General features: G+C 44.0%; 2 protein-coding genes across 12 annotated transcripts in view; one reads left to right on the top strand and one right to left on the bottom strand.

Moving 5' to 3' along the window:
* Positions 1-209: 209 nt before the first annotated feature.
* On the top strand, positions 210-8,263 carry LOC106571305 (endoribonuclease ZC3H12A). Of its 4 annotated transcripts, XM_014144221.2 has the most exons (6): positions 4,237-4,369; positions 5,162-5,292; positions 5,401-5,540; positions 5,769-6,003; positions 6,279-6,385; positions 6,929-8,263. In XM_014144221.2, exons 2-6 carry the CDS (start codon positions 5,279-5,281, stop codon positions 7,936-7,938), a joined length of 1,506 nt encoding a protein of 501 aa, XP_013999696.1. In that variant the 5' UTR covers positions 4,237-4,369; positions 5,162-5,278; the 3' UTR covers positions 7,939-8,263. The 4 variants fall into 4 exon arrangements, with proteins under 4 accessions (XP_013999695.1, XP_013999696.1, XP_045551607.1 ...); XM_014144220.2 differs by lacking the exon at positions 5,162-5,292 and having other exon boundaries at positions 210-4,369; XM_045695651.1 differs by having other exon boundaries at positions 4,244-4,369; positions 5,162-5,540.
* Positions 8,264-8,445: 182 nt separating this feature from the next.
* Positions 8,446-27,205, bottom strand: part of LOC106571309 (TGF-beta-activated kinase 1 and MAP3K7-binding protein 2) — a 70,264-nt gene continuing 51,504 nt past the window's right edge. For 2 of the 8 annotated variants that reach the window (XM_014144225.2, XM_045695648.1), the window contains 7 exons: positions 24,267-24,465; positions 22,425-24,156; positions 17,669-17,829; positions 16,679-16,772; positions 15,798-15,893; positions 15,317-15,418; positions 8,446-10,645 (listed from right to left, as the gene is read on the bottom strand). In XM_014144225.2, the coding sequence (XP_013999700.1) occupies positions 10,506-10,645; positions 15,317-15,418; positions 15,798-15,893; positions 16,679-16,772; positions 17,669-17,829; positions 22,425-24,156; positions 24,267-24,368 (2,427 nt within the window). In that variant the 5' untranslated portion in view covers positions 24,369-24,465 and the 3' untranslated portion in view covers positions 8,446-10,505. Of the gene's footprint in view, positions 10,646-11,173; positions 11,229-15,316; positions 15,419-15,797; positions 15,894-16,678; positions 16,773-17,668; positions 17,830-22,424; positions 24,157-24,266; positions 24,466-27,205 lie in introns of those variants that run through there. The other 6 variants (XM_014144224.2, XM_014144226.2, XM_014144229.2 and 3 more) reach the window with 6 other exon arrangements.

Raw genomic sequence — 27,205 nt, 5'->3', positions numbered from 1 at the left:
TACCATGTTGTGTTTCTACCATGTTGTTGTCATGTGGTGTTGCTACCATGCTGTGTTGTCATGTGTTGCTGCCATGCTATGTTGTTGTCTTAGGTCTCTCTTTATGTAGTGTTGTGGTTTCTCTCTTGTCGTGATGTGGGTTTTGTCCTATATATTTTTTTTATTTATTTTTATTTTTTTATCCCAACCCCTGTCCCTGCAGGAGGCCTTTTGCCTTTTTTTGTAGGTCGTCATTGTAAATAACAATTTGTTCTTAACTGACTTCCCTGGTTAAATAAAGGTTCAATTTCTCTTGCACACGCCTACAGCTCAACGTGCTCAGGCCGCCCAAATGAGTCATGTGATGATCATGTTGAAACCTGTTGTCTGGTGTCACACGTCATGATTACCTGCTGTGTTCCTTCTCCATTTCACCAACGTGTGGAAGAAAAACCATAGCTTTAAAGGAACTGAAAGCACAAATGTGTTTTTCTTTCTTTCTCCAATGGTGTGGATCTTACTCACTCACTGTGTATTTACAGTACCTGATTGAAAGTACACCAAGAGAATAGACCAGTAATCAACCTGTGAGGCAGAAACCTATGTTTAGATAATGTACTAAACCTTTATCTTTGTAAAGACCAAACACTTGAAACTGCACTAAAAAGCAGTCATTCATTCACTTTATAGCATATCCATCAAAATAAATCAAATCTACTTGCTCTGTAAAATGAACCCTCCACTTATTTGATTTAGATTAGATTTATTAGGATCCCCATTAGCCAAAGCCGATGGCAACAGATAGTATAACTGAGGTCCGACACATAACGAGAAATACATTACAGACACAACTTATCCAGTTATTCTCAGTACATGCAGGTAGATAAGGATGTGTAAGACACTTTCTTAGGAATCTCTACCAGTTTAACTGCTGTATGTGGAAACTGTTCCTGAGGAAACCACTGTCATGCATGGCCTACGAGGATGCCCCACCCCAACCAGAAATGATTTTCTTTTTTTAAACATATTCATGAAAATATTCTGTAAATATATCAATCATCAAATGTCTTGTTTTGTCATTAAGTACCTCAAGCATCTACATTGAGAGGTAACTAACCTATTGTATAGTGTCACAACGCAATTTTAATCAGCCGGATAAGGTTTACTCTACATTGAGCATTATGCTGTGTTGTATGTATGTATGTATGCATGCAAAATATTTTAACTGTAGCTTGGGTGACCATCTGTTGTTCACCCAACTCCTTTGTAACATGATACTATATTGTCCAAATACATGTATTCAATATTTGTCATACGTTTTAAATTTCATGCAAATATGTAGCCTGGGTGTTTTTGCATATTTATGTGTACTGAATAAGTATAATGTCCTTGATTCTAAACCTGTATGGCCAAAACATTTCATTTAAGAGCATCTTGACTCTCATGGGGAGGGTTTATGGGTCTGGCTGTTGTCAATCTCATCTGTCAGTTGAGCTGCAGCCACGACTCAGAGAGCAGGTGAGTTCATTGCAGGAGGAAATGGTGTCTAGCATTCCAGAGGGAAATACGTAATAGTACTCGCCTCTGTGTGTGCTGTATCACAAGAAAGACAAGCTCTAGATTTTCAACTAAAGACTTTATTTTGACAGACATACCACCATGACATGTTATGCAAATTGATTTATATTTCACTGTTCCTGAAAGCTATTCTTCTTGTTTCAGATGTCAAAATGATGTGTGTGTATGTCAGTGGAGGCTGCTGAGGGGAGGACTGCTCATAATAATGGCTGGAACAGAGTAAATGGAATTTGATATCATTCCACCTATTCTGCTCCAGCCATTACCACGAGCCCGTCCTCCCCAATTAAGGTGCCACCTGTGGTGTATGTTGGGGTTACTAAACTTCTGCTTTTATGATATCAATCTAATACATAATAGAACTTCACCTACTACTGAACAATATGTAACAGTACAAAGCAGTGCCGGGTAACTGGGTAGGTACAGTATCAAGTCTCAGGCAGTTCCCACTGTTTTGTAATGCCACACCAGGAAGATCAGAGAAAGAAGGGAAGAACTCTAAGGGCTTACCTATAACAAGCTGCATTCTGACCCATACTCTGTATTGGGCTCAGATGAGGAAGTGAAATTATTGCATTTGTCTTTTGCTTCCTTGCTGGCATTGGTCTGAGCAAAGTCTCTGGAGACTTCCTCATATGACTAATAAGAGTACACACAGGTTCTGTCTCTCCATGAGATTGACGCTCTCTCACACACATCAACAGGTTCTCCACCAGACAAGCAGGCTGATTGATGCTCCTTCTAACTGCCACTCACTGGAACTGTAAGTAGAGAGAGAGAGTGAGAGAGAGAGAGAGAGAGAGAGAGAGAGTGAGAGCAGAATTAGCACACAATCCACCTAATATCCAAATCTTGTTCCGCTACAAGGGTTTACTGTATGTAAATGTTTGTAACTTCTTAGAGCTGATATCACTTATTTAGGTAGTTTTGGTTTCTTTGATAGTTCACTGGGATTGTCTTCATGTTGTGTGCTTGAGAGTTTTGCAAGTGTTCATTTCAACTACCACACAGTTAGCAGCAAGTGTTCAGTGAGACATGAAGTGTGTGATCATTGTAAGACAGGCGTGGGAAGCCTCATACTTGGCATTCAGGACTGTGTCTAGTCTTGTAGAAGTGGTGCAGAAAGAGTGTTCTGGTTTGAGATGCAGCGGTGAGAGAGGATGTGGTTAGAAGTAGATTGTTCAAACTATTCAGAGGTATAAGATCAACAACCCTAATCTCACTTTTGTCACGTGCAAATGAGTGGGGGTGTGGGGTATCGTAACCCATATTTATCTTGGAATTATCACCCCTATATAGTTGTGCATTAACTGGCATGGTATGCTTCTCCATTAGAGTTTACTTGTAAACTGAGCAATGTTTGTCTTAGCCTGACATTTTCTTCCTTATTCCAAGAGGCTTTTATGATGCATCAATAAACATTAAACACGTCTCTTATCAAACTTGGGTTTGATTGGGTCTACTCTGTCTAAGGTTGTCACCTGTTGTATTCGGCGCGTGTGACAAATAAAATTAGATTTGATCTTGAAAACACAAGTGCCTTTCCAATTTGAATGCATTCAGGATGAAAGGGTGGTCTTAAGGAACATATGATGGGGCATACACGTGTGTGTGTGTGTGTGTGTGTGTGTGTGTGTGTGTGTGTGTGTGTGGCGCGCATGTAACACTGCATGTTAAAGTAGAGATGAGGAGTTTCAATGTGTGCTTGTTCACTGTCACCATGATAGTCCATGATTGGTGAAAAATAACACTTTCTAAATATATTGCTATTCTTAGATATAAAGTCAACATTCCATAGGCCTACCCAGAATAGAAGGTAAAGGGTGTGGTGAAGGTATGCACAGCATGTCACTTTTCTACCTTTTATACTCAGTCATTAGTAATCACTTTGTAAAATAATTATTGGGTTTTTCCAGACCACTAAATGGAGGATGTGTCTGACTGGACTGGTGTAAAGTATTTGCAAAACAAATATCATAAAACATTTCTGTTTTGGTTCAAAGTAAGGAATATCCTCATGAATTCCAGTGGTCTATATTTGTTATGACAACGGACGCCAGCTGTATCAAACACTTTATTTAAGTTCACCTGAGCCTATAGGGGCTTTCTAGACCAGTATGACGTGAGCGTCTGCGTGCAGTCATGAGACTGTGGCGGCGCGAGCAGCCGATTCTATCCCTGCGCAGTGTGCACCTAACCACATTGAAAGTGTCTGAAAGCCCCGTGACCTCCACCATGCTTCTTCATGTGTTTACAGAGTCAGAGGTTGCCTCACCTCACCCCCCCCCCGGCCTTCCTGCACCTGTCACATCTTCCAAAACTGATGCTGTTGTTGTGGAAACTGTGATAAAGTGATAGAAAAGGGAGACGAGGAGGATTCCCCAACAGACAGAGTCCTGACAGAAGCCTGGAAGGACACTACTACTAGACATTGACGGACCTGAGGCAGAGTGTGCCACACTGAGCTGAGGACCAGCGGCATGGACCAGCAGCATGGAAAAGTGGAGCGCTTCCTCAAGCTGGGCTACTCCCATAGTGACATTGTACGAGTGCTAGAGAGCCTGCGTCATGACGCCCAGACCAACGAAATACTGGAGGAGCTGATCAAGACCTGCCAAATCACCACTACAACAACCACCCCCACCCCATCCATACCAGCCAGCCGCTCAGCCCATTCCAGCCCACAGCTGGTCCCTCGAGGCTGCAGCTCTCCCCAGCCCAGCCAGTCACTACGGCCCAGCTCAGCTACAGACAGGGATCCCACTTTGGTATTCAGACCGGTGGTAATTGATGGAAGCAATGTGGCCATGAGGTGAGAGTACTACTTCATTTTGGACTATAGGAATTTTAGCATTAAATAGATAAAGACAGAGTATAAATTGAAATGCTGGCACTAATTAAGCTAATGTATGTACTAATGAAAACATAACACCACATAGCGATTTATCTTGTCACCCATAGCACCTGTATTGTCAGATATGTTATAACAATAGTGAAAAACACATGCTACAAATACATCAACAGGTGATGACACTCTCAAACTAAAGCTGGGGGGGGGGGGGGGGTGACCTTTAAAGGATTCTACTTCTCAGGCAAACTCACTCCTCTTGCTCAAATTAACTTTGGCTTAAATCTCATTTACAGTTTGCTTACAAAGCAGCCTTTTGATTACTCAAGTCCTGAGTTTCCTTGTTCCTAAAGGTCTCTGTCCCAGAACACTCCCTAAACTTTCTAAGCAAAGTACATCTTTCTACTAATCATTGTGTATTTTCTATAACCTGTGCTATTGTTGTTGGGTTCGGTGCCCTGCCCCAGTGGCTTTATAAGGCAACAATGTCTTATCTTTGGTGGCCTGTTATGCAAAGTTGCCTACCACTTCCTGATGGTTGAGTGCAGGGAAACCCCACACTATATATAGAGCTGTCTGTATAGGCAAATGATCCACTCCCTGTGATCTGCTGTCAGTCAGGGACTGGGAGGCCTTATAGCACCATAGGTCTTAGGCCTGTCTAAAGTATTGCTGGAGACATCGCACCACTATTAGGATGCTGCAGCTCACATCTGACATAATGTTACACTTTTGTAACTTTGTATCTTCTCCAAGACTTTCTGTTATTCCAGTTTTTGGTCATTTGGGGAGATCGTTTTCACTTTAGACCTGTTTTCTGGGATTAAAGGACACACAACAGTCTCTTTGCTGGGGCTATGCAAAAGAGTTCACATGAATTGGAGTAGGTGAGTCACACAGCTAGCTGGCTTCCTGAAAAGGAAGAAGAGACGTGGCAGTCGTTTTAGAACTGAAAAAGGGAAGCTAATGTTCTACTGTGGCTCCTGTCTTTGCAGCCATGGCAACAAGCAAGTCTTTTCGTGCCGGGGGCTGTTGCTGGCAGTCAGGTGGTTTTTGGAGAGAGGTATCCGTGACATCACAGTGTTCGTGCCTCTGTGGAGAAAGGAGCAACCCCGTCCTGAGGCCCCCATGACAGGTAGGACACACCTGTTATACTATCTGACCAGGGCTAGATGGCACTGTGGAGCCACAGGTCACCAACACACTCAGCTCCTACACCATACAGTATTGATGGCCTTTTATAACTGAGAATTGTTGTTTACACCCTGTAGGCTGTGCACTTCTTTCTTGTCTTTTTAATGATTGATATGATACAATCAATCAAGTCTATGGAACTCTAACCTCTCGTCACGTGACCCTGCAGATCAGCCAATCCTCCATGAGCTGGAGAAGAGAAAGATCCTGGTGTACACCCCGTCACGCTGCGTCAACGGGAAGAGAGTGGTGTGTTACGACGACCGCTACATCATCAAACTGGCCTACGAGTCCGATGGCATCGTTGTGTCCAATGACAACTACAGAGATCTGCAGATAGAGAAGCCAGAGTGGAAGACGTTTATAGAGGAAAGGCTGTTGATGTACAGCTTCGCCAATGACAAGTAAGTCCCAACACTAAGACTTACAGCATCTAAGAGGGAACCTGATGAAGGGCCTATAAGGAGGATATAAACCATTTTCATTTGGGGTTGGCATATGAGAGACGGTATATCAACTGTTCCACCACCTACAAAATCCCTCCTGCTTGTATACTTGTAATACATCTGTAATGAAGACATGACTTCAGGAGTTTTGGGCATCATGTTTAAATCATACTCATATGAATTTATATTCAAGGTTCATGTTTACATCATATTCAAATGACTTTATATTCAAGGTTCATGCCTCCTGATGATCCTCTGGGAAGGAATGGCCCGACAATTGACAACTTTCTGAGAATAAAGCAGTGGACCCCAGAAAACAAGAAGGAGCGTTGCCCGTATGGTTGGTAGATATTTTACAATACACACTTTTATTTTCAGTTTCCTACCTCATTCACCTGGGGGTTTTGACTGTAACTCATCCAATGTGAGCCAGCTGAGCAGGATTTGATTTGTAGTTTGTGACTAGTAGTTGGATCAGTTGTGATTTCATTTGGCTGCGTGTCAGTCGGCTGTTGGCAATGAGAGAGCAGCACCACTCCAAGGCTACAGCACAGCGCCACTCACAAACAAAATACCGTATTATCAACACCCAGGATAATAGAGCTAACGGCAGGCCTGGGATTATTCCTGTCAGAGTACAACAGACCCTCAGAGCACTCTGCCGTGTACCTAGTGGAACAAAAACAGGCTGGAGACTAGACATATTTTGTTTGCTTTGCTAAGTGTGTTTACAGTACTAAAGAAGGGGGGAAGAGGTCTTTACAGTGAGTGCACTGAGACAGACACACATCCTAGTTGACAGTCTCTTTAAAGAGTTACAGAGTTACATATGTGAGCCATGTTTTTGAAAGCCCATAAATATTCCTTATATGTTTCTTTCCAGGGAAGAAGTGTACTTATGGAGTGAAGTGCAAGTTCTACCACCCAGAGCGCTCCAACCAATCGCAGCTGTCTGTAGCAGATGAGCTTAGAGCCAAGAGCAAACCTGCCGCTCAGACAGACAGGGAGTGGTCATTTATCCCCTCAGGCCTCGGCCAGGAGGCCCATATCTACACATCCCTTTATGAGCCAGACCACACTACTAATCATCTACACAGATATCCTTCCACACCACCTCACCTTAGAAAAAATGAACATTCCCATTCCCACAGAGCTTCGCCAAGTGATCAGTTCACCAGCCAGAGAGAAACAGGTAGCCCAGCTCTACACCACAAGTCCAGCCACCACTTCTGCCCCAGCCCAGACACTGACGAGGCCTTTGGCTCTATGGAGGCCTCCCTGTCCAGGCTATATGTCCAGGACCAGACAAACAGCACCAAAGGGCCCGGGGTGTCTTACACATACAGCAGCGGGGTGGCCGGCTGCAGCCAGGGCAGTGGGGACGTCTACCCCTCCAGCACTTACAGCAGCCACAGTCACGGCAGCAACACACAGAGGCTCAGCCTGGGTGGGCCTTCCTCGGGAGTCCACTATGCCCCCCAAAGACTGCTACAGTGTGGCTGTGACCACTCACAGAGCTGTGAGTGCAGCCAGTGCATGTACGGCCACCAGCATCTCCAGCCACAGCTAAGAAAGAGCTCCTATGTCGTTCACAGTAACCCCATCCATTTCACAGAGCAGTACTTTCAGAGTCCTCCCCCACAAAGGCAGAGTCACAGCCTCCCAGAACACAGCCTGGGACAGGGCCTCTCTGGTGAGAGAATGGAGATGACTAGGTCCAATGAAGGTAAAGCTCCAGATAGTGAGCAGAGGAGGAGTGTGAAGAACCAGCTCAGCACCCTCTTCCCCCCCAGCATGGTAGACTATGTGATGAGTCTATACCCACACACCCTCAACAAGTCAGAGCTGGTTCCTCTGATCCAGAGGTTCAGAACCAGCCACGTTCCCTTCTAACATGCAAGACCTTTCTCTGTAAGCATTAAACACAGTAGTTCTTCCTCAGCAGACTAGAGACAAGCTTGAAAATGTAGCAGTCTGTGCTGAATTTCCTATGTATGTATAAGTCAAGTGCAATGCACTACCATCTTCTGAATGATGCTAGTTCATTTTGAATCTAGCATTGACTTAAAGATTATCAAAGCAGCATGTGTTGTTTTAACATGTAGCCTCAAACTGAGGGAAGCTATTTGACAAAATGGGTGTTAACCTGTACGGTATGCAGAATAATACTGTCCTTGTCATTTGTTTGTTGTCCATATTAAACATAAGTCCTTGAAAATTGTCTGATGATCTGTCTCATTTACCACATTACACTGCCAAGCTTCCTGAACTTTATCATAGCAACTATTTTAGGTCTCTACTGCCATCTACTGGAGTGAGGAGATGTGACAATCGTCATCACATCACTGCAAGCCAACAACCAATGGAATGGAATCAAAATGTGGAATATCTAGTAAGAAATCCAGAATTTCAGAATATATTTATTTTTATTTTTACAAATAACTTATCTGTTACAAAGACAGTTTTCCCAGCTAAAATCAAAAAACACTTTAGTTATCCAAATTTGTTTTTTTTATGAATAAAACATTTATTAACCGACTTCACACCGAGCTGCAGATAAAGCTGAACAATTTGTTTCTTAGGGGTTTTTACAGATTTTTTTTTTTATAAGTGCTTAAGAGACAACTAAGAATTTGGCTTCTACCTAATCAGTTTTTGACAATACTAAGTTTTGGTAAAAAAAAAAAGACATCTTAATTTGTGACTGCATAGATTGTCAATACAAATGCCATTCTAAGGCAGTAATGTGTGGCAGCATTTCACAACGTGAAAAACCAACAATAATAACCTATTCCACAATTAAGGTAAAATCATTACAATGGTAAACTTTTAAACTATCCTCATAAAAAAAAAAGCTTCACAGGACAAGTTAAACCAATTAAAACATGATTATACAATGAGGACAGACACTATTTTGTCTCACTTTATTGGAAATATAACAATGGCACTGTCCTTATTGTCTTTTATTAGAGGAGATATTCTAAACTTCTGGCCAGGGGGAGATACGGTAAAGCACATACCTATATAAATATCTGCTGATTTGAAAGAGGAATACTTTAAAACATATTCACTTGGAACACTTACCCAATTTATACTGCATAGCAAAATATTTTGATTCTGAAAGCCCTCAGGAAACAGTCACCTTCCACCAAGCTGTACATGGGCCTTAACACCTTAATACAATTACCAAAGTCCGTCTTTCTTTCATCCGACTCGAAAGCTTCTATTCTGATGCAAGTTTTAGGATGAACTGTAAAATTCATGCGTCTCTTGGCACTGAGGTGTAAAAGTCCCCAAATATTAAACCTACATTCCAGTTGTCAGATAAGATGGCAGTTTGTAATTCTGCTTATGAGCTTTTTTCACCTGTCCAAGAGCTCTTGCATCCTAAAAAAAACTCCATCTTTCTTTCGACTTTGCTGCATCTGCAGATCGTACACAGGAAATTCAGCATATACACAAGCGATGAACGACAGACTGAGCGGAAGAAGCTTCATGACTGCATAGTTTTCATTCAACTGCTCCTCTTTTTTCCACAATGCTTCAATTCTCACAGAAATCGAGTAAAAAGCTTAAAAGGACACCGTGCTTATTGGTTTGAAAGAAAATGGAAACAAAACAAGACAAAACAAAGTAAATAAAGTCTATAAAGCTATACTTACAGGAAATACAAGTGATTCATAGTGAGAAAGAAGGCTTTTAAGGCACATTCAAAAATGATGTACAGTAAAAAGCATAAGGGTATTTCCTCCCTCCATGTACTGTACACATAAAGCATGCAATTGAGTTTCTGTTCTTTTTACTCTAGATTGAAGAGACGCAGATTGATAAGGGACATTACAGAGGACGAGAGAAAAGTTTTGGTGGCAGTAAGTTTCCCCCTGTCATCCTCTAGAAACAGCAACCAAACAAATAGTCAACAAGTAGTCTGTTAGTTTTCCCTTCAGGTGCGAGGTGACGGCTGACCAAAGTTCCCATTCCTGATTAGGCCATCACAGAAGAAGAAAAAAATCAGCAAATGCACGTTGGCACCCATGTTGGCTTACGTGTTTGTGTGTGCCAACACACTGCAGGACAACTTGTTAATACTGTATATGGAAGCAGCGAGGCATCCCCAGGGGTAAAGTCGCCTGCCGAGCGTTGAGCAGGAGGGGGGAGAGGGGGGTGACCCCACGCATGCAGAGACTCCAAGGTGAGGTATCATCCAACTCTGCTGGCTTAGTAAAGTAACACAACCTGTAAACACTATCCAGTCAAGCCTTCAGTGGATAGCATTCTACAAACCTTGGAGGAGGGGGGAAAGAAACAGTCCCAAAATGGAAAAAACTACAAACCCCTGTCCATTCATTTTCTTACCACTAGAAAAAGAAAGAAAAAAAACCCAGTCTTTTCTAATGTAGTTTCTTTGATTCGCATTGAAAAGTGAAGCGGGCTGTTGGTATTGTTGGCGTCTTTGTGGCTCAGAAGTGCCGGGGGAACTCGCACTGTTCACAGCGGTTGAGGGCGGGGTGGTTGAGGAAGGTGCAGGCCGTGCAGCTCCACTGCGTCCCCTCGTCTTCCTCCTGGTCTGCTACAGTCTTAACGCTCTTACTGCTCGACTCTGGATGGAGGGAGGGAAGGAAAGAGAGAGCGGTAGACGGAGAGGAGTTAGTCACCCAACAGACTCCAGAGATAAACACACAGACACACAGTCAGCTGTAGAACATCAATCAAAATGGGGTCAGACTGTCAAGGGTTGTTCCTTCAAATGATACCCTTGAATATTAGGGGTGTATCTAGCTATCACCATATACAGCGCTGTTTTGGTTTCTGCAATAAAACTGGAATTTTGTACTTGCACCACTGATGGGTTGAATTGGCAGTTGTTGGTAGTTGGTGAATCACTCTGGTTCTTTCACTCTCCAGGATGTGTATTGCACAAGAAAACGCTTAATGCTAAGGAAGTATCAGAGTGCTTAGGAGAATCCTATCAAATGTTAAAATAGCAACAACATGCAAACCTCTCATCAACAAATGTCAATGGTGCTTTCTTTGTGTGAAATGGCAACATTTTATCTGAAGGTCATCTGTTGTAAGATTGTTAGGAAATGGTGTGCAGGGTGGCTTTGATTAACATTTTGTATTTTACCTTTATTTAACCAGGGGAAACCCATTGTGACCAGGGTCTCATTTACAAGGGTGCCCTGGGAACAATAAACCAACATGATCCATCTCAATACAACACTAAAAACGTACAATTACACATTCAAATTCAAAAGCAGCAGATAAAATGACACATCAGTCAAAACAAGTGCAGTTCTCCTTCAGCACATTCCTTATCAAAGTCCCGAACTGACCATTCGAGACCAGCGAGTCAAGCATCAAAGTGGCCTGCCGGTCATTCCATGCTATAGGGGCACAATTACTAAAAGCAATCTTCCCGGACTCTATGGAGATCTGCAAAACTTCTAGAACCAGCCAGTCTTGAGACCGAGTCTGATGTTGGCTGGATTTCCAATTTAGAAGTGAGGTGAGGTAGTATGGGAGTGTCTGGAGAACTGCTTTATATACAAATAGCAGCCAATGTTGGGCCCTTCTGGTAGTCAGAGACTCACAGCCAACAGAACTATATAAAAGGAAATGATGTGTTCCGAAAATTGCCTCCAGTGATAGACTGAATCTAAAGGTTTTAAAACAGAGGCTGCTGGGTGCATGTAGATTATATCATCATAGTCAGTACTGGGAGGGATGCTTGAACAATCTTCCTCTCGTTTTCAAACGTAAGGCAGGATTTATTTCTATGAAGGAAACCGATCTTAATTCTCAACTTCTTTGTCAGTTTTTAAATGTGTGTTTTAAAGGACAGCTTATCATTAACCCAAATACCTAAATACCAGCGGAGGCTGGTGGGAGGAACTATAGGACAGGCTCATTGTAATGGTTGGAATAGAATCAATGGAACGGTATCAAACACATCAAACATACGGAAACCACATGTTTTACACCGTTCCATTCATTCCATTCCAACCATTACAATGAGCCCATCTTGCTATAGCTCCTCCCACCAGCATCCACCGCTAAATACTTATTATGAGGGACTTGCTCAATTTGAGCTCCCTTCAAGGTGCAGATACGCAGGTCTTTAGGGTCAATTTTACCTGGAGAACAACAAACTTTTTAATCAACATTTATCACTAATTGAAGATAGGTGAGCGATTCTTGAATTGAATCAAAGCCAAGCTGAAGGTTGTGAATGGCCTGCTGCACTGAGGGGGCACAGGAATATTACTGTGTATTACTGTGTCATCTACATAGATGTAGGCCCCAGTTATTATTATTCAGGGACAAACCAACAGTATTAATGTAAATAGTGAACAGTAAAGGGCCTAGTATTGAGCCTTGTGGCACTCCTTTGGTTATGTTAATTAAACTGAACTCCATCAGCAGATATACATAGACTTCTGTTGTGCAGGTAGTTGTTTAACCAGCTGCTTGGTCAAGACCAATTTCAGATCGCCTCCGTAGCAGGAGTGCATGATTAACCATATTGAACGCTTTCGACAGATCAATATAAAGCGCAGCGCCGTGCTGTTTCCTGTCTAGTGCGTTAACTGCAGCGCCTTCAGAAAGTATTCACACCTCTTGACTTTTTCCACATTTTTTTGTGTTACAGCCTGAATTTAAAATTAATTAAATGTTGATTTTGTGTCACCCAATGCTCCATAAAATCAATGTGGAATTATGTTTTTAGAAATGTTTACAAACTAATTAAAAATGAAAATGTTATGAGAATCCTAAATAAGTTCAGGAGTAAAAATTTGCTTAACAAGTCACATAAGTTGCATGGACTCACTCTGTGTGCAACAGTAGTGTTTAACATGATTTTTGAATAACTGCCTCATCTCTGTACCCTACACATACAATTATCTATAAGGTTCCTCAGTCAAGCATTGAGTCTCAAACACAGATTCAACCACAAAGACCAGGGAGGTTTTCGAATGCCTCGCAAAAAAGGGTACCTATTGGTAGATGGGTGGTAATAAAAAAAAGCAGATATTGAATATCCCTTTGAGTATGGTGAAGTTATTAATTCCATTTTGGGCGGTGTATCAATACACCCAGTTACTACAACCACTCAGGGATTTCCTCATGAGGCCAATGGTAACTTTAAAACAGTTACAAAGTTTAATGGCTGTGATGGGAGAAAACTGAGGATGGATCAACAACATTGTAGTTACTCCACAATACTAACCTACATGACAGAGTGAAAAGAAGGAAGCCTGTATAGAATAACAAATATTCTATAAACATGCATCCTGTTTGCAATAAGGCACTAAAGTAAAACTGCAAAAAATGTGGCAAAGAAATTAACTTTATGTCCTGAATACAAAGCGTTTTGTTTGGGACAAATCCAACACAACATCACTGAGTATCACTCTTCATATTTTCAAACAGTGTGGTGTTGCGTCATGTTATGGGTATGCTTGTCAACGGCAAGGACTTGAGAGTTTTTTTGTTGATAAAAAGAAACGGAATAGAGCTAAGCACAGGCAAAATCCTAGAGGAAACCTGGGTGTCTACTTTCCAACAGACACTGGGAGACAAAATCACCTTTCAGCAGGACAATAACCTAAAACACACGGTCATATATACACTGGAGTTGCTTACCAAGACAACATTGAATGTTCCTGAGTGGCCTAGTTAAAGTTTTGACTTAAATCAGCTTGAAAATCGCTGGCAAGACTTGAAAATGTCTGTCTAGCAATGATCAACAACCAACTTGACAGAGCTTGAAGAATTGTAAAAATAATAATGTGCAAATATTGTACAATCCAGGTGTGCAAAGCTCTTAGAGACTTACCCAGAAAGACTCACAGCTGTTATCACTGCCAAAGGTTATTCTAACATGTATTGACTCAGGGGTGTGAATATTTACGTAAATGAGATATTTCTGTATCTCATTTTCAATAAATGTGAAAAATATTCTTAAAACATGTTTAACTTTGTCATCATAGAGTATTGTGGATGGGTCAGAAAAATGATACATTTTGAATTCAGGCTGTAACACAACAAAATGTGGAATAAGTGAAGGGGTATGAATACTTTCTGAAGGCATTGTATGTCATTTATGACTAGAGAAGCAGCCGAGATGGTGCAGTGTCCTGGCCTAAAGCCTGACTGGTGAGCATTCAGAATACATTTGTCTAAAAAGGACCACAGATGAGAATTTACCAAGAGTTCTAATATTTTCGCTGAACAATCTCAAGTTTTGAGATTGGGTGATAATTATTAAGATGTCAGGGATCACCACCTTTGTGGATGGGAAGAACACAGGGCCTACCCAGTATGAAGGAGGAAAGGGAGAGGTTGGACCACTGGGACAGACAGATGGATATACAGATGGATATACAGACGGATAGACAGAGCTACAGGTACCAACCCAGAGGGACAGACAGACAGAGGGACAGACATACAGAGGCACAGGCAGAAAGACAGATGATTGGCAGAAAGACAGACAGCTAGACAGACATACAAAGAGACAGACAGACAGACATCTACCAACCCAGAGGGAAAGAAGGAAAGACAGAGGGACAGGCAGATAAGACAGACAGAAAAACAGACAGAGAGACAAACAGACAGAAAAACAGACAGAGATACAGGTACCAACCCAGAGGGATAGACAGAGGGACAGACAGAGGGATAGACAGAGGGACAGGCAGAGGGACAGGCAGAGGGACAGGTAGACAGGCAGACAGACAGACAGAGGGATAGACAGACAGACAGAGGGATAGACAGAGGGACAGACAGAGGGATAGACAGGGGGACAGGCAGAGGGACATTCAGACAGACAGAGGGACAGGCAAAGGGACAGGCGGACAGACATAGGGACAGGCAGAGGGACAGACAGACAGACAGACAGACAGACAGACAGACAGACAGACAGACAGACAGACAGACAGACAGACAGACAGACAGAGGGACAGGCAGACAGAAGGACAGGCAGACAGAGGGACAGGCAGACAGACAGAGGGTCAGGCAGACAGACAGAGGGACAGGCAGACAGACAGAGGGACAGAGAGACAGACAGGCAGACAGACCGAGGGACAGGCAGACAGACAGAGGGATAGGCAGACAGACAGAGTGACAGGCAGACAGACAGAGTGACAGGCAGGCAGGCAGACAGACAGACAGACAGACAGACAGACAGAGGGACAGGCAGACAAACAGAGGGACAGGCAGACAGACAGACAGGCAGACAGACGGAAAGACAGACAGAGCTACAGGTACCAACCCAGAGGGAGAGCAGCAGGGGGAGGAGGGGCAGAGGAGGGTTCCATGGTTAGGGTGGAGGTGACATTAAATGTTCTCCTGTCTTTCCCCAGGCCCTCTGGCTCTGACAGGTCCCAAGCACAGGATGAAGGGAAGGAAGGAAGAGATGGAGGAGAGGAATGGCAGGGAAACAAAGATGACAGATGCAGAGGTGAAAAATACAGCATGTATGAATGAAAACACTAACAGATAATTACATGAAAACAGTTAGGATGAAAGAATACATGATGTAATGAGAATCATCTAATCAATGCAGACTTGACCAGGATAGAAATAAATAAATAAATATCTGTTAGAAACCATCACAAGTACCGATCTAAAGCCCAAGTACTAATAGATATTAATTTATGACAAAGTTTAACACCAAAAAATGACAGATGGTAGTGGAAGCAGAAGAGGGTCTGGTTGTCCAGAGGCGACCATGCAACCTTTTCTAAACTTACCAACAGATAAAGTACCTTTGGGTTTGGGTGGGACAGGACCTAGGAATCCAATGTTGTCATAGAAGTTATGAATGGCACTGGGATTAAAGTGTGGTCCTGCAACAAACCGAAACAAGGGATTGCAATACAGGACAGAGACTGAACCAAAGTCATCCTAAGCTAAATTGAAATAGTGAGCATCAGTATAGCATATGAACATAGATACACCAGTCACACATACGACCCAAGGAAAACACTGCAGTAAAACACCTTAAGTTATAGGCCTATATCACAAAAACAAATAAACTCAGAAAACAAACCCATAACACTTTACTCCTAACATATTTGTCTGTTGGCTTCAGTAAGGGGCAATATTCATTTCTGAGCCACTTTTGTTTCTCCGTGTGTCACCTGTGTGACTGTGCTAGCTGGTGTATTAATCCTGTCAGCCGTGGAGAGCTGCCAGGGGGCCTATAAATGCCTTGTTACCAACTAGCAACAGGATGCAATTCAGGAAACAACTGGTAGTTAACATTACAATGGCAGCACCTTGACTGCATGTGCCGAGGGGATGTGACCAGACTAGGCCTGGCAGATGCAGTCCTACTACTTCTACTACAGCTGCACTGTACACTCCACAGGCCATTTCCCCCTCTCTGCCTCGCTCTGCTTCGCAGTACGTTCCCCATTACAGAATACACAAACACTACTAAACATGAAATGAGTACCAGGCTGAACCTGAACCTTCCTTGCATTGCAAAAGACGGCATGTTAAAACACCACAGTACACCATAAACACACTGGACGTACCAGCACATGTATGCACACCACACACAGAGAGCTGGTGTTACATTCATCACAACACTGACAAGCACACCCACAAAACCAAGTGAGCCTCCTACCTTTTGTTTGAAGGAGATCGATTTCTTTAGTTAAGCAGTCAATGTCGATCTGCAGTACCCTGTTTTTGCATCGCAACTGCTGCATTTCCTCAATCTGATAAGAGAGAATGAATCAGGTTCATATAAACCGCCATTTACAGACAGGCAGGCAGACAGGCAGCACTGTCTGCTGTAGAGACACAGTGGAGGAGTAGAGAGAGTGATAGCCTAGGCACAAGCTGTACAGTACTGACACACAACACAAGTCTAGCCTATAATACGTCAATGGAGGTGCAGGGAGCCAAGTGGGCTAACACCGCAGAAGGAGAGTTCTCTCCAGATCTCTCTGGCCTAGTGAATACACAGAATACACAACACAAGAGCTACTGAGCTGAACTCCAGGCTTTTAACTTGACCTTCCATGTCCCCTTTTTCCTCTCCTGACAAACACACACTGATAGCTGGCAAGAACCGAAAACTCAAAGCACCACTTGATTTTGCGTTCTGATATATTTCAACAAACTCACAGCTGCACTCTTAATGTTAACATGACGTTGGGTGAAAACATGGAAGTGTGTGTGCGTTTTTGCCCCAAAGAATCATGGATTCCTTAGAAACATACAGTAAATACACTATGTGACTTAGGAGTGAGTTGTGAAGTCAAATTGCCATGGATCTCTACTAAGACTGAGCAATATGTCAAACATGACGTACCCATTTGAAGTCATTTCTTATCAAGTCGGATATCTATGAAGATAATATGCTGTTAAATCTGTAGTAAACAAAAATGACCAAACTAAACGCATTAATACAGCACAGGAGGCTGCTGAGGGGAGGACGGCTCATAATAATGGACGGAACTGAGCAAATGGAATGGCAACAAATACCCATGTGTTTGATACCACTCAGATGATTCCGCTCCAGTCATTACCACGAGCCCGTCCTCACCAATTAAAGTGCCACCAACCTCATGTGACAGTAGCTGGGAGAGTAGTGTCTGTGGGGACTTACCGAGGGGATTTGGGACTGGGAGTTGGATCGTTCTAGTCGTCTCCTGGTCAGATCGTTCTCCATCTCGTTGACTTCCTCTTTTAGCTTCTCCAGCTTCTTCTTCTTCAGCTCCAGCTCATGCCACAGCCGGTCCATACGGGCCTTCTGGTGAACCAACAGTGCTGGAAGATACATAGTACACATTAACACAAAAAAACTGACATGGGGACAGACTGATGGCTTAGACCAGTGCTCTCCAACCCTGTTCCTTGGAGAGCTACCCTCCTGTAGGTTTTCACTCCAACCCTGTTCCTGGAGAGCTACCCTCCTGTAGGTTTTCACTATAACCCTGTTCCTGGAGAGCTACCCTCCTGTAGGTTTTCACCCCAACCCTGTTCCTTGGAGAGCTACCCTCCTGTAGGTTTTCACTCCAACCCTGTTCCTTGGAGAGCTACCCTCCTGTAGGTTTTCACTCCAACCCTGTTCCTGGAGAGCTACCCTCCTGTAGGTTTTCACTCCAACCCTGTTCCTTGGAGAGCTACCCTCCTGTAGGTTTTCACTCCAACCCTGTTCCTTGGAGAGCTACCCTCCTGTAGGTTTTCACTCCAACCCTGTTCCTGGAGAGCTACCCTCCTGTAGGTTTTTGGTATTTTATTAAGTTGTGAAAGCCACAGCTACTCTTCCTGGGCTCCACACAGAACATTAAACATGACATAATACAGAAGAGTACTAGACAAGAACAGCTCAAGGACAGAACTACATACATTTAAAAAAGACACAAACAGCCTACATATCAAAACATACACACAAAAGATGGCGTTGTGCCGCGAGGTGTTGTTTTATCTGTCTTTTTTTAACCAGGTTTGCTGTTTATTTCAGCAATCTGAGATGGAAGGGCGTTCCATGCAATAATGGCTCTATATAATAGTGTACACTTTCTAGATTTTTTTCTGGATTTTTGAGACTATGAAAAGACCCGGGTGGCATGTCTGGTGGGATAAGTGTGTGGACTGTGTGTAAGTTGACTATGCAAACAACTTAGAATTTTCAACACATTAATGTTTCTTATGAAAAGAAGTGATGCAGTCAGAATGTCCTTAACTCTTAGCCAAGAAAGACTGGCATGCATAGTATTTACCGTGACTTCGGAAAGTATTCAGACCCCTTGACATTTTCCACATTTTGTTACGTTACAGCCTTATTCTAAAATATTCAGACCCTTTGCTATGAGACTTGAAATTGAGCTCAGGTGCATCCTGTTTCCATTGATCATCCTTGAGATGTTTCTACAACTTCATTGGAGTCCACCTGTCGTAACTTCAATTGATTGGACATGATGTGGAAAGGCACACACCTGTCTGTATTAGGTCCCACAGTTGACAGTGCATGTCAGAGCAAAAACCAAGCCATGAGGTCGAAGGATTATCCGTAGAGCTCCAAGACAGGATTGTCGAGGCACAGATCTGGGGAAGGGTACCAAATATTTCTGCAGCATTGAAGGTCCCCAAGAACACAGTGGCCTCCATCATTCTTAAATGGAAGACTCTTCCTAGAGGCCAAACTGAGCAATTGGGGGAGAAGGGCCTCGGTCAGGGAGGTGACCAAGAACCTGATGGTCACTCTATTAGAGCTCTAGAGTTTCTCTGTGGAGATGGGAGAACCTTCCAGAAGGACAACAATCTCTACCGCACTCCACCAATCAGGCCTTTATGTTAGAGTGGCCAGACGGAAGCCACTCCTCAGTAAAAGGAACATGACAGCCTGCTTGGAGTTTTCCAAAAGGCACCTCAAGACTCTCAGACCATGAGAAACAAGATTCTCTGGTCTGATGAAACCAATATTGAACTCTTTGGCCTGAATGCCAAGTGTCACATCTGGAGGAAACCTGTCACCATCCCTACGGTGAAGCATGGTGGTGGCAGCATCATGCTGTGGGGATGTTTGTCAGCAGCAGGGACTGGGAGACTAGTCAAGATCGAGGGAAAGATGAACGGCGCAAAGTACAAAGAGATCCTTGATAAAAAACTGTTCCAGAGTGCTCAGGACCTCAAACTGGGGTGAAGGTTCACCTTCCAACAGGACAATGACCCTAAGCACACAGCCAAGACAATGCAAGAGTAGCTTAGGTACAAGTCTCTGAATGTCTTTGAGTGGCCCAGCCAGACCCGTACTTGAACCCGATCGAACATCTCTGGAGAGACCTGAAAATGCCTGTGCAGCAACGCACCCAATCCAACCTGACAGAGCTTTAGAGGATCTGCAGAGCATAATGGGAGAAACTCCACAAATACGGGTGTGCCAAGCTTGTAGCGTCATACCCAAGAAGACTAGAGGCTATAATCGCTGCCAAAGTTGCTTCAAAAGAATATGGAGTAAAGGGTCTGAATACATATGTAAGTGTGATATTTCAGATATATATTTCTTTATACATTTTCTAAAATGTCTAAAAAACTGTTTTGCTTTGTCATTATGGGGTATTGTGTGTTGTTTGATGAGAAAAAAAAAACGATTTAATACATTTTAGAATAAGGCTGTAACATAACACAATTTGGAAAAAGTCAAGGGGTCTGAATACTTTCCAAATGCACTGTATATTAGCCCACTAATTACAATGAAGAGCAAGATGTGCCACTCTGTTCTGGGCTAGCTGCAGCTTAACTAAGTCTTTCTTAGCAGCACTTGACCACATGGCGGGACAATAATCAAGATAAGACAAAACTAGAGCCTGCAGGACTAGCTTCGTGGAGTGTTGTGTAAACAAGCTGAACATCTCTTTATTACGGAAAGACCTCTCCCCATCTTTACAACCATTGAATCCATATGTTTTGACCATGACAGTTTACAATCTAAGGTAACACCAAGTAATTTAGTCTCCTCAACTTGTTCAACAGCCACACCATTCATTAGCAGATGTAGCTGAGGTCTACAGCTTTGGGAATGATTTGTACCAAATACAATGCTCTTAGTTTTAGAGATGTTCAGGACCAGTTTATTACTGGCCACCCATTCCAAAATGGACTACAACTCCTTAAGAGTTTCAGTAACTTAATTAGCTGTGGTTGCTGACACGTAGTCATTGGTAAAAATAGAAAAAAGTAGAGGGCCTAGAAAACTACCCTGCGGTACACCACACCCTATTTGTTTGACATTAGAGAAGCTTCCATTAAAGAAAACCCTTTGAGTTCTATTAGATAGATAGCTCTAAATCCAAGATATGGCAGAGGTTGAAAAGCCATAAAACATATGTTTTCTCAACAACAGGTTACGGTCAATAGTATCAAAGGCTGAACTGAAATCTAACAGTACAGCTCCCACAATATTCTTATTATCAATTTCTTTCAACCAATCATCAGTCATTTATGTCAGTGCAGTACATGTTGAGTTTTCACGCCAACCCCAGTTGTAACTAACCTAATTCAGCTTATTAACCAGCTAATTAATATAATTAGGTGTGCTAGATTAGGGTTGGAGTGAAAACCTACAGGACGGTAGCTCTACAGGAACAGGGCTGGAGAGTCCTGGCTTAGACAATCTCTGAGAGCTGAAGGGCCAGGTTAACAACCAAATTTACAGTACAGGCTTACCACTATAGCTAAATACATTTCCCCTTTCGGAAATATCCTGTACGTGCATTGGGCTGAGTAAGAATCATACAGTTGCATAATCGTTCTTCATTTCATGGCCTACTTCAGAAAGGGCTTTTGGGGGAGTCAACATTGATCCTGGGAAAAACATTGCTTATAGCGCTTCATAAGAAGTGTTATATTGTCTTATTAAGCATTCATAAAATGCTATATGCTATGTGGAAATGAGCTGTCCCTGCTTTTCTAATTGTAACATACAGTGACAGTCTAGGCCTACATGTCATAAACCTTTCACCTCAAGAACTACTACCCCCCCCCAGGCACAGAAATAACAAAGTAAACAACAAAAACAATACCAGGCCAAGCCAAACTGGGAATGTCATGTGAGCCAGAGAGGGATGCATGGAGAGGGCTGCCTGCAGTGAAAGATAAGGGGCAGAAGACCCAGGCTCAGGGCCGTGGAGAGAGAAGAGAAGCCCCACAGTAGTCACAGCAGCATGAGCGAGCGCCTAGCAAGAGCCACAGGCACTGACTCACACGTAATACAGTCAAAAGTCCAAAAAAGGAAACACTGCGCTCCAACACATTTGACTCACACTGCCGCAGTCAAAGGGCTGTCAGCGTAAATCCAGCATTATTGCAGCCGACTCATGCTGCAATCACACCCCTCTCCATGCGAGTCACCTTTAAGAATGTATCTACCTACTCCCTCAAATCAGGCTTAGATGAAGCAGGGTTTTAAGACAGATAGCTATTTAATGAGACCAGCGTCTACACAATTTGGCTTTAAAAATGCATTAGTGTCATCATATGGAAATCCAAGTTAAAACAAGGCATAAACGATAAGCAATAGTCAAATGACTTTCTTGGCAGAATGCAATGGAAAAAGCATTTACTACTGGTGGACAAAAGTGTATACTATTCCTTACTGTTATGAGGGAAAGTTACTCTCTTAAAAGTTCCTGCAGCCTCGTTCAACCATTATACTTTGTAAGTGGATGTTATATCTCTTTGGCCACTTGACTTTTGTTGCACAACTTGATCTTCATGTGACTGAGGGATACTGTTGTTCAGCCTAAGAATTGCACAACGAACTATATCCTGGTGTGTTTATATAATTCCATAGGCTGTGACCGTCGACAATGCAAAGCAACTAACAGATGAAAAAGTTTAGTACCCTAATCTGGCCTCACCTTGTGTGTATGCTGCGTCATCTGAGCCCATGCTGAGTCTGCGTGGCTCACTGGGCCTCTCCCTGTGTACAGACAGCGGGTCTGAGAGATGATGTGGGTCTGGCTCCACAAAATGGTGGTCCGAGGGGAGGCTGAGGAGGTTGGTAGCCTCAAAGGTGGGGGACACGACGCCGGGGGACACCGCTGGGGGCTTGTTGGGGGACACGGTGATTTTGAAAGTGTACTTGGTGTTGGGCTGGGTGACCACCACTCGGGGCGAGGTGGCCGTGCCTGCCCCACCCATAGATGCGCGGGACTTGGGTGGGTGGTGGTGGATGTAGGCGGGGCCCATGCTCACCTGGCCCCCCATATTGCGGGGCCCCTGGGACCCGTGCGGAGGTGGTTGAGCAGAGATGTAGACGGTTGGAGGGTTTCTGCCCCCACCGTCATCGTTATTAGCAGTAATGTAAAACTTGGGCTGGGAGCGAGAGCCGGATGAGGCCATGTTGGCCTCGTCAGAGGGGGTGGTAGCAGCAACAGTGGGCGGGCTGGCAGAGATGTAAACAGTGGGCTGGCTGCGGCTCAGACCTGGGCCTCCGATGGACAGGGGGGTGGTGGTTGGGCCAGGGCCTGCCCCAACAGAGGAGGAGGATGAGGGGCAGGAGGAGGAGGTGGAGGAGTTGGAGCGGGGGCCACTGCTGGTGCGCAGCACGGCCGTGGTCGTGGTGGAGTTACTCCTCTGAGGAGATTCAAGTTTGATCTCTATCTGGTTCTTGCGCGGTCCGGTGGAGATGTTCTGGATGTTGTACTGGCTGAAGGAGGACATGCCAGAGGGCATGCCAGAGGAGGAGGCACCAGAAGAGGAGCCCTGACCTCCAGAGGGGGCCTGGAGGATAGAGGAGGGGGCCTGTGGGTTGGTGGGGGAGCTGATGGGCATGTAGACATGGGAGGTCTGGTGGCCCTGTGACTGGTGCTGTGAGGTATGTGAGGAGCCGTGCTGGTGCTGCTGGGAGGAAGGGCCTGTCCAGGAGCCAGGCAGTGAGGTGGGATGGGAGATCTGGTAGATCTGCTGCTGGGGTTGGGAGGTGGGGCTGTACTGGGCCCTGCCTGCCTGCTGCTGAAGCTGCTGCTGGCTTTGCCGGGTTGTACCGCTGGGCTGGGTCACGTAAGGCCTTATGTAGATAGAGTTACCCTGTGGACTGCTCAAGCCGGACTGTGTATGGGGCCCACCGTGTATGTGCAAAGAGGTGGGGGTGTTGCGACCCGTCTGGATGTTGGGGGCCAGGGTGACAGTGATGGGGTTGAAGCGGGGCATCTGCTGGCCATGTTGGCCCATGGATTGTCCTTTCCCCCCCAGCTGGTAGAGTCCCAGGTGCTGGGGTGGCTGGGTCTTGCGCGTGGGCTCCATCACACCAAACACATTGAGGCTGGTGGGCACCTGCACCGGGGCTGACTGGGGCTCCTGCTGGAAGAAGTCACTATTCGGGGGCTGTCCTGTCTGTAGGGGCCCGTCGCTCAGGCTAAGGCTGTGGGACAGTGTCCTGCTGCCGTTCATCCTCAGGCTGTCCCTTCCCGGGGTTGCATGCACATTCTGAGACTGAGACTGCAGGGCCAGGTTCAGCTGGGTCATGGGATTCCGGAACCTGATGAAGCTGGGGTCGTCAGGGTAGTTGAGTTTGCCTCCTTTGCTGTACAAGTAGCCTGGGCTTACCTGAGACAGGTACTCACAACAGGCGTCCAAATTGTTGTTATTCTGAGGAAAAGAGAAGGCTCAAATCAGTCATTTGTGATGAGAACTGGTGTTACAATATTTATATATATTTTTTAACAAATGGATTGAAAATGAGGAGACACCAGACTCACCTGCAGAACACACTGGGAAACAACACCCTCTGGAACTTCAGGGAACTTCTGGCGCAGGTCGTGCAAAACCTGAATGTCAATCTGGTGGCTTCCCTGGGCCATTCGTGTATTGCCAGGTCAAGACTGCTCTGCTTGCTCCGTTCAGCACACTGACGATGCCTCAGTGGTGGCAGCACCTCAGCCACAGCTTGAGCATCTTCTGGAAAACAAACAGAGTTGCTTAGGCTAGCACCCAGAGCTGTAACCAAACACACACACACACACACACACACACACACACACACACACACACACACACACACACACACACACACACACACACACACACACACACACACACACACACACCATTTCCTGGTTTCCCACTGTTTCATACTCATACTCTCTTGTTCTAAACACAGTAAAGAGACAGTGTGTACTGTATTTGTACCAGTCTGTGTTTTGAAAGGATGTTAATAACAAGGTAGGCCTATGCGTGTTGCAGTGACAGGAAAGCAGGGAGCGCATACGGGAAAGAGGAAAGGGGGATACCTAGTCAGTTGTACAACTGAATGCCTTCAACTGAAATGTGTCTTCTGCATTTAACCCAACCCCTCTGAATCAGAGAGGTGCGGGGGGCTGCCTTAACCGACATCCACGTCTTCGGCGCCCAGAGACATAGCAGCCTATTCAAACTTCATACTAGTGATAAACACCCGTCAGACATTTTGAAGTCGCCAATTTCATTATGGTGGTGAGCTTTCAAAACAATATTTCAGAAACCCTTGTAATATATGAAAGGCATTCATTTCACAGCCCTTCTCCTCCCCAAAAGCCTCTTAATAAAAAAGTAGGAAACCACCTTGGACTATTGAGGAAGCAAAGCCTTTCAAACCGATCTTAATGTAAACATTCTCTTATTAAGGACAGAGCAGACCCAAACAGTAGTTCTCAGTATTGCAGCAATCTGCACATAATCATCAGTTAAGCCTCAAAGTCAATGCCAGCACTACAGTGGAGCTTTGAGGCAAGCAGAAACACTGCTTTACTTCTGATAGACCAGCCAGAGCACGGAGCAGCAAGGCCACAAAGTGTGATGCTGACCTTCAAGAGCACGGAATTGCTGATCAAGCTCTGTGACAATTTTGGCCTAAATTGAACTTCATGAGTTAAAAGAACATACTTGACCTAAATTGGAATTTGCAATGAGTGAGGATAAGTATTCAAGTGAAAGCTGGAATCAAAGAGAAGATACTCCGCTATGACGAACCATCAAACAGGCAAAGCATCAATACAGGACTAAGATTGAATCGTACTACACCTGCTCCGACGCTCGTCGGATGTGGCAGGGCTTTTACGGACCACAAAAGGAAGCCCAGTGACACGAGCCTACCAGAAGAGCTAAATTACTCCGCTCGCTTCGAGGCAAGCAACATTGAAGCATGCATGAGAGCACCAGCTGTTCCGGACGACTGTGTGATCACCGATGTGAGTAAGACTTTTAAGGTCAACATTCACAAAGCCGCAGGGCCAGACGGATTACCAGGACGTGTACTCCGAGCATGCGCTGACCAACTGGCAAATATCTTCACTGACATTTTCAACCTGTCCCTGACCGAGTCTGTAATACCAACATGTTTCAAGCAGACCACCATAGTCCCTGTGCCCAAGAACATCAAGGTAACCTGTCTAAATGACTACCGACCCGTAGCACTCACATCTGTAGCCATTAAGTGTTTTGAAAGGCTGGTCATGGCTCACATCAACACCATTTTCCCAGAAACCCTAGAGCCACTCCAATTTGCATACCCCCCCAACAGATCCACAGATGACGCAATCTCTATTACCCCCTGTATATATCCTCGCTACTGTTATGTTATTGTTGCTGTTTAATTATTCGTTATTTTTCTATTTTATTTATTAACCCTTTTTATTATTTTTTACTTCAGTTTGTTTTAGTAAATACTTTCTAAACACTTATTTTTCCTAAAACTGCATTGTTGGTTAATCTTTCTGGGAAGGGGGTTCCGCTAGCGGAACACCTGGCCTACAGCCAGTGAAATTGCAGGGTGCCAAATTCAAACAACAGAAATCTCATAATTAAAATTCCTCAAACATACAAGTATTATACACCATATTAAAGGTAAACTTCTCGTTAATCCAACCACAGTGTCCGATTTCAAAAAGGCTTTACGGTGAAAGCACACCATGCGATTATGTTAGGTCAGCCCCTAGACACAAAAACCATACAGCCATTTTCCAACCAAGGAGAGGTGTCACAAAAGTCATAAATAGCATTAAAATTAATCACTTTCCTTTGATGATCTTCATCTGATGGCACTCCCAGGTCTCCATGTTAGATAATAAATGTTCGTTTTGTTCGATAAAGTTCATTTTTATGTCCAAATACCTTCTTTTTGTTCACGCATTTAGTCCAGTAATCCAAATGTACAAAGCGCAGGCACAAAGTCCAGACGAAAAGTAAAAAAAGTTCCATTTGAGTTCGTAGAAACATGTCAAACGATGTTTCTAATCAATCCTCAGGGTGTTTTTATCATAAATATTCAATAATGTTTCAACCGGACAATACTGTTTTCATTAGAAAGGAAAGGGAACGGAGCTCGCAAACACGGCCACGAGCGTGACTAAACTAAAAGCTTTCACCTGGGCCATCTGCTTAGAGTGCTCTTATTTGCTCCCCTTTCACAATAGAAGCCTGAAACAACTTCTAAAGGCTGTTGACATTGACATCTAGTGGAAGCCTTAGGAAATGCAATCTGACCCCACAGACACTGGAGATTCGATAGGCATTCACTTGAAAACTACAAACCTCAGAATTCCCACTTCCTGGTTGGATTTTTCCCAGATTTTCGCCTGCCATATGAGTTCTGTTATACTCACAGACATTATTTTAACAGTTTTGGAAACTTTAGAGTGTTTTCGACCCAAATCTATGCATA

Source organism: Salmo salar, chromosome ssa15, assembly GCF_905237065.1.
Source record: "Salmo salar chromosome ssa15, Ssal_v3.1, whole genome shotgun sequence".
Lineage (NCBI taxonomy): Eukaryota > Metazoa > Chordata > Actinopteri > Salmoniformes > Salmonidae > Salmo > Salmo salar.
Note: the sequence above shows the minus strand (reverse complement) of the source record. Positions and strands in the feature narration are given on the sequence as shown.

Excerpts from the sequence above, each read along its gene's own strand:
- LOC106571305 (XM_014144220.2), top strand. The coding sequence starts at position 4,038 with ATGGACCAGCAGCATGGAAAAGTGGAGCGCTTCCTCAAGCTGGGCTAC. Across the intron at positions 4,370-5,400 it reads GGAAGCAATGTGGCCATGAG|CCATGGCAACAAGCAAGTCT; the intron begins GTGAGAGTACTA and ends CTGTCTTTGCAG. Across the intron at positions 5,541-5,768 it reads TCCTGAGGCCCCCATGACAG|ATCAGCCAATCCTCCATGAG; the intron begins GTAGGACACACC and ends GTGACCCTGCAG.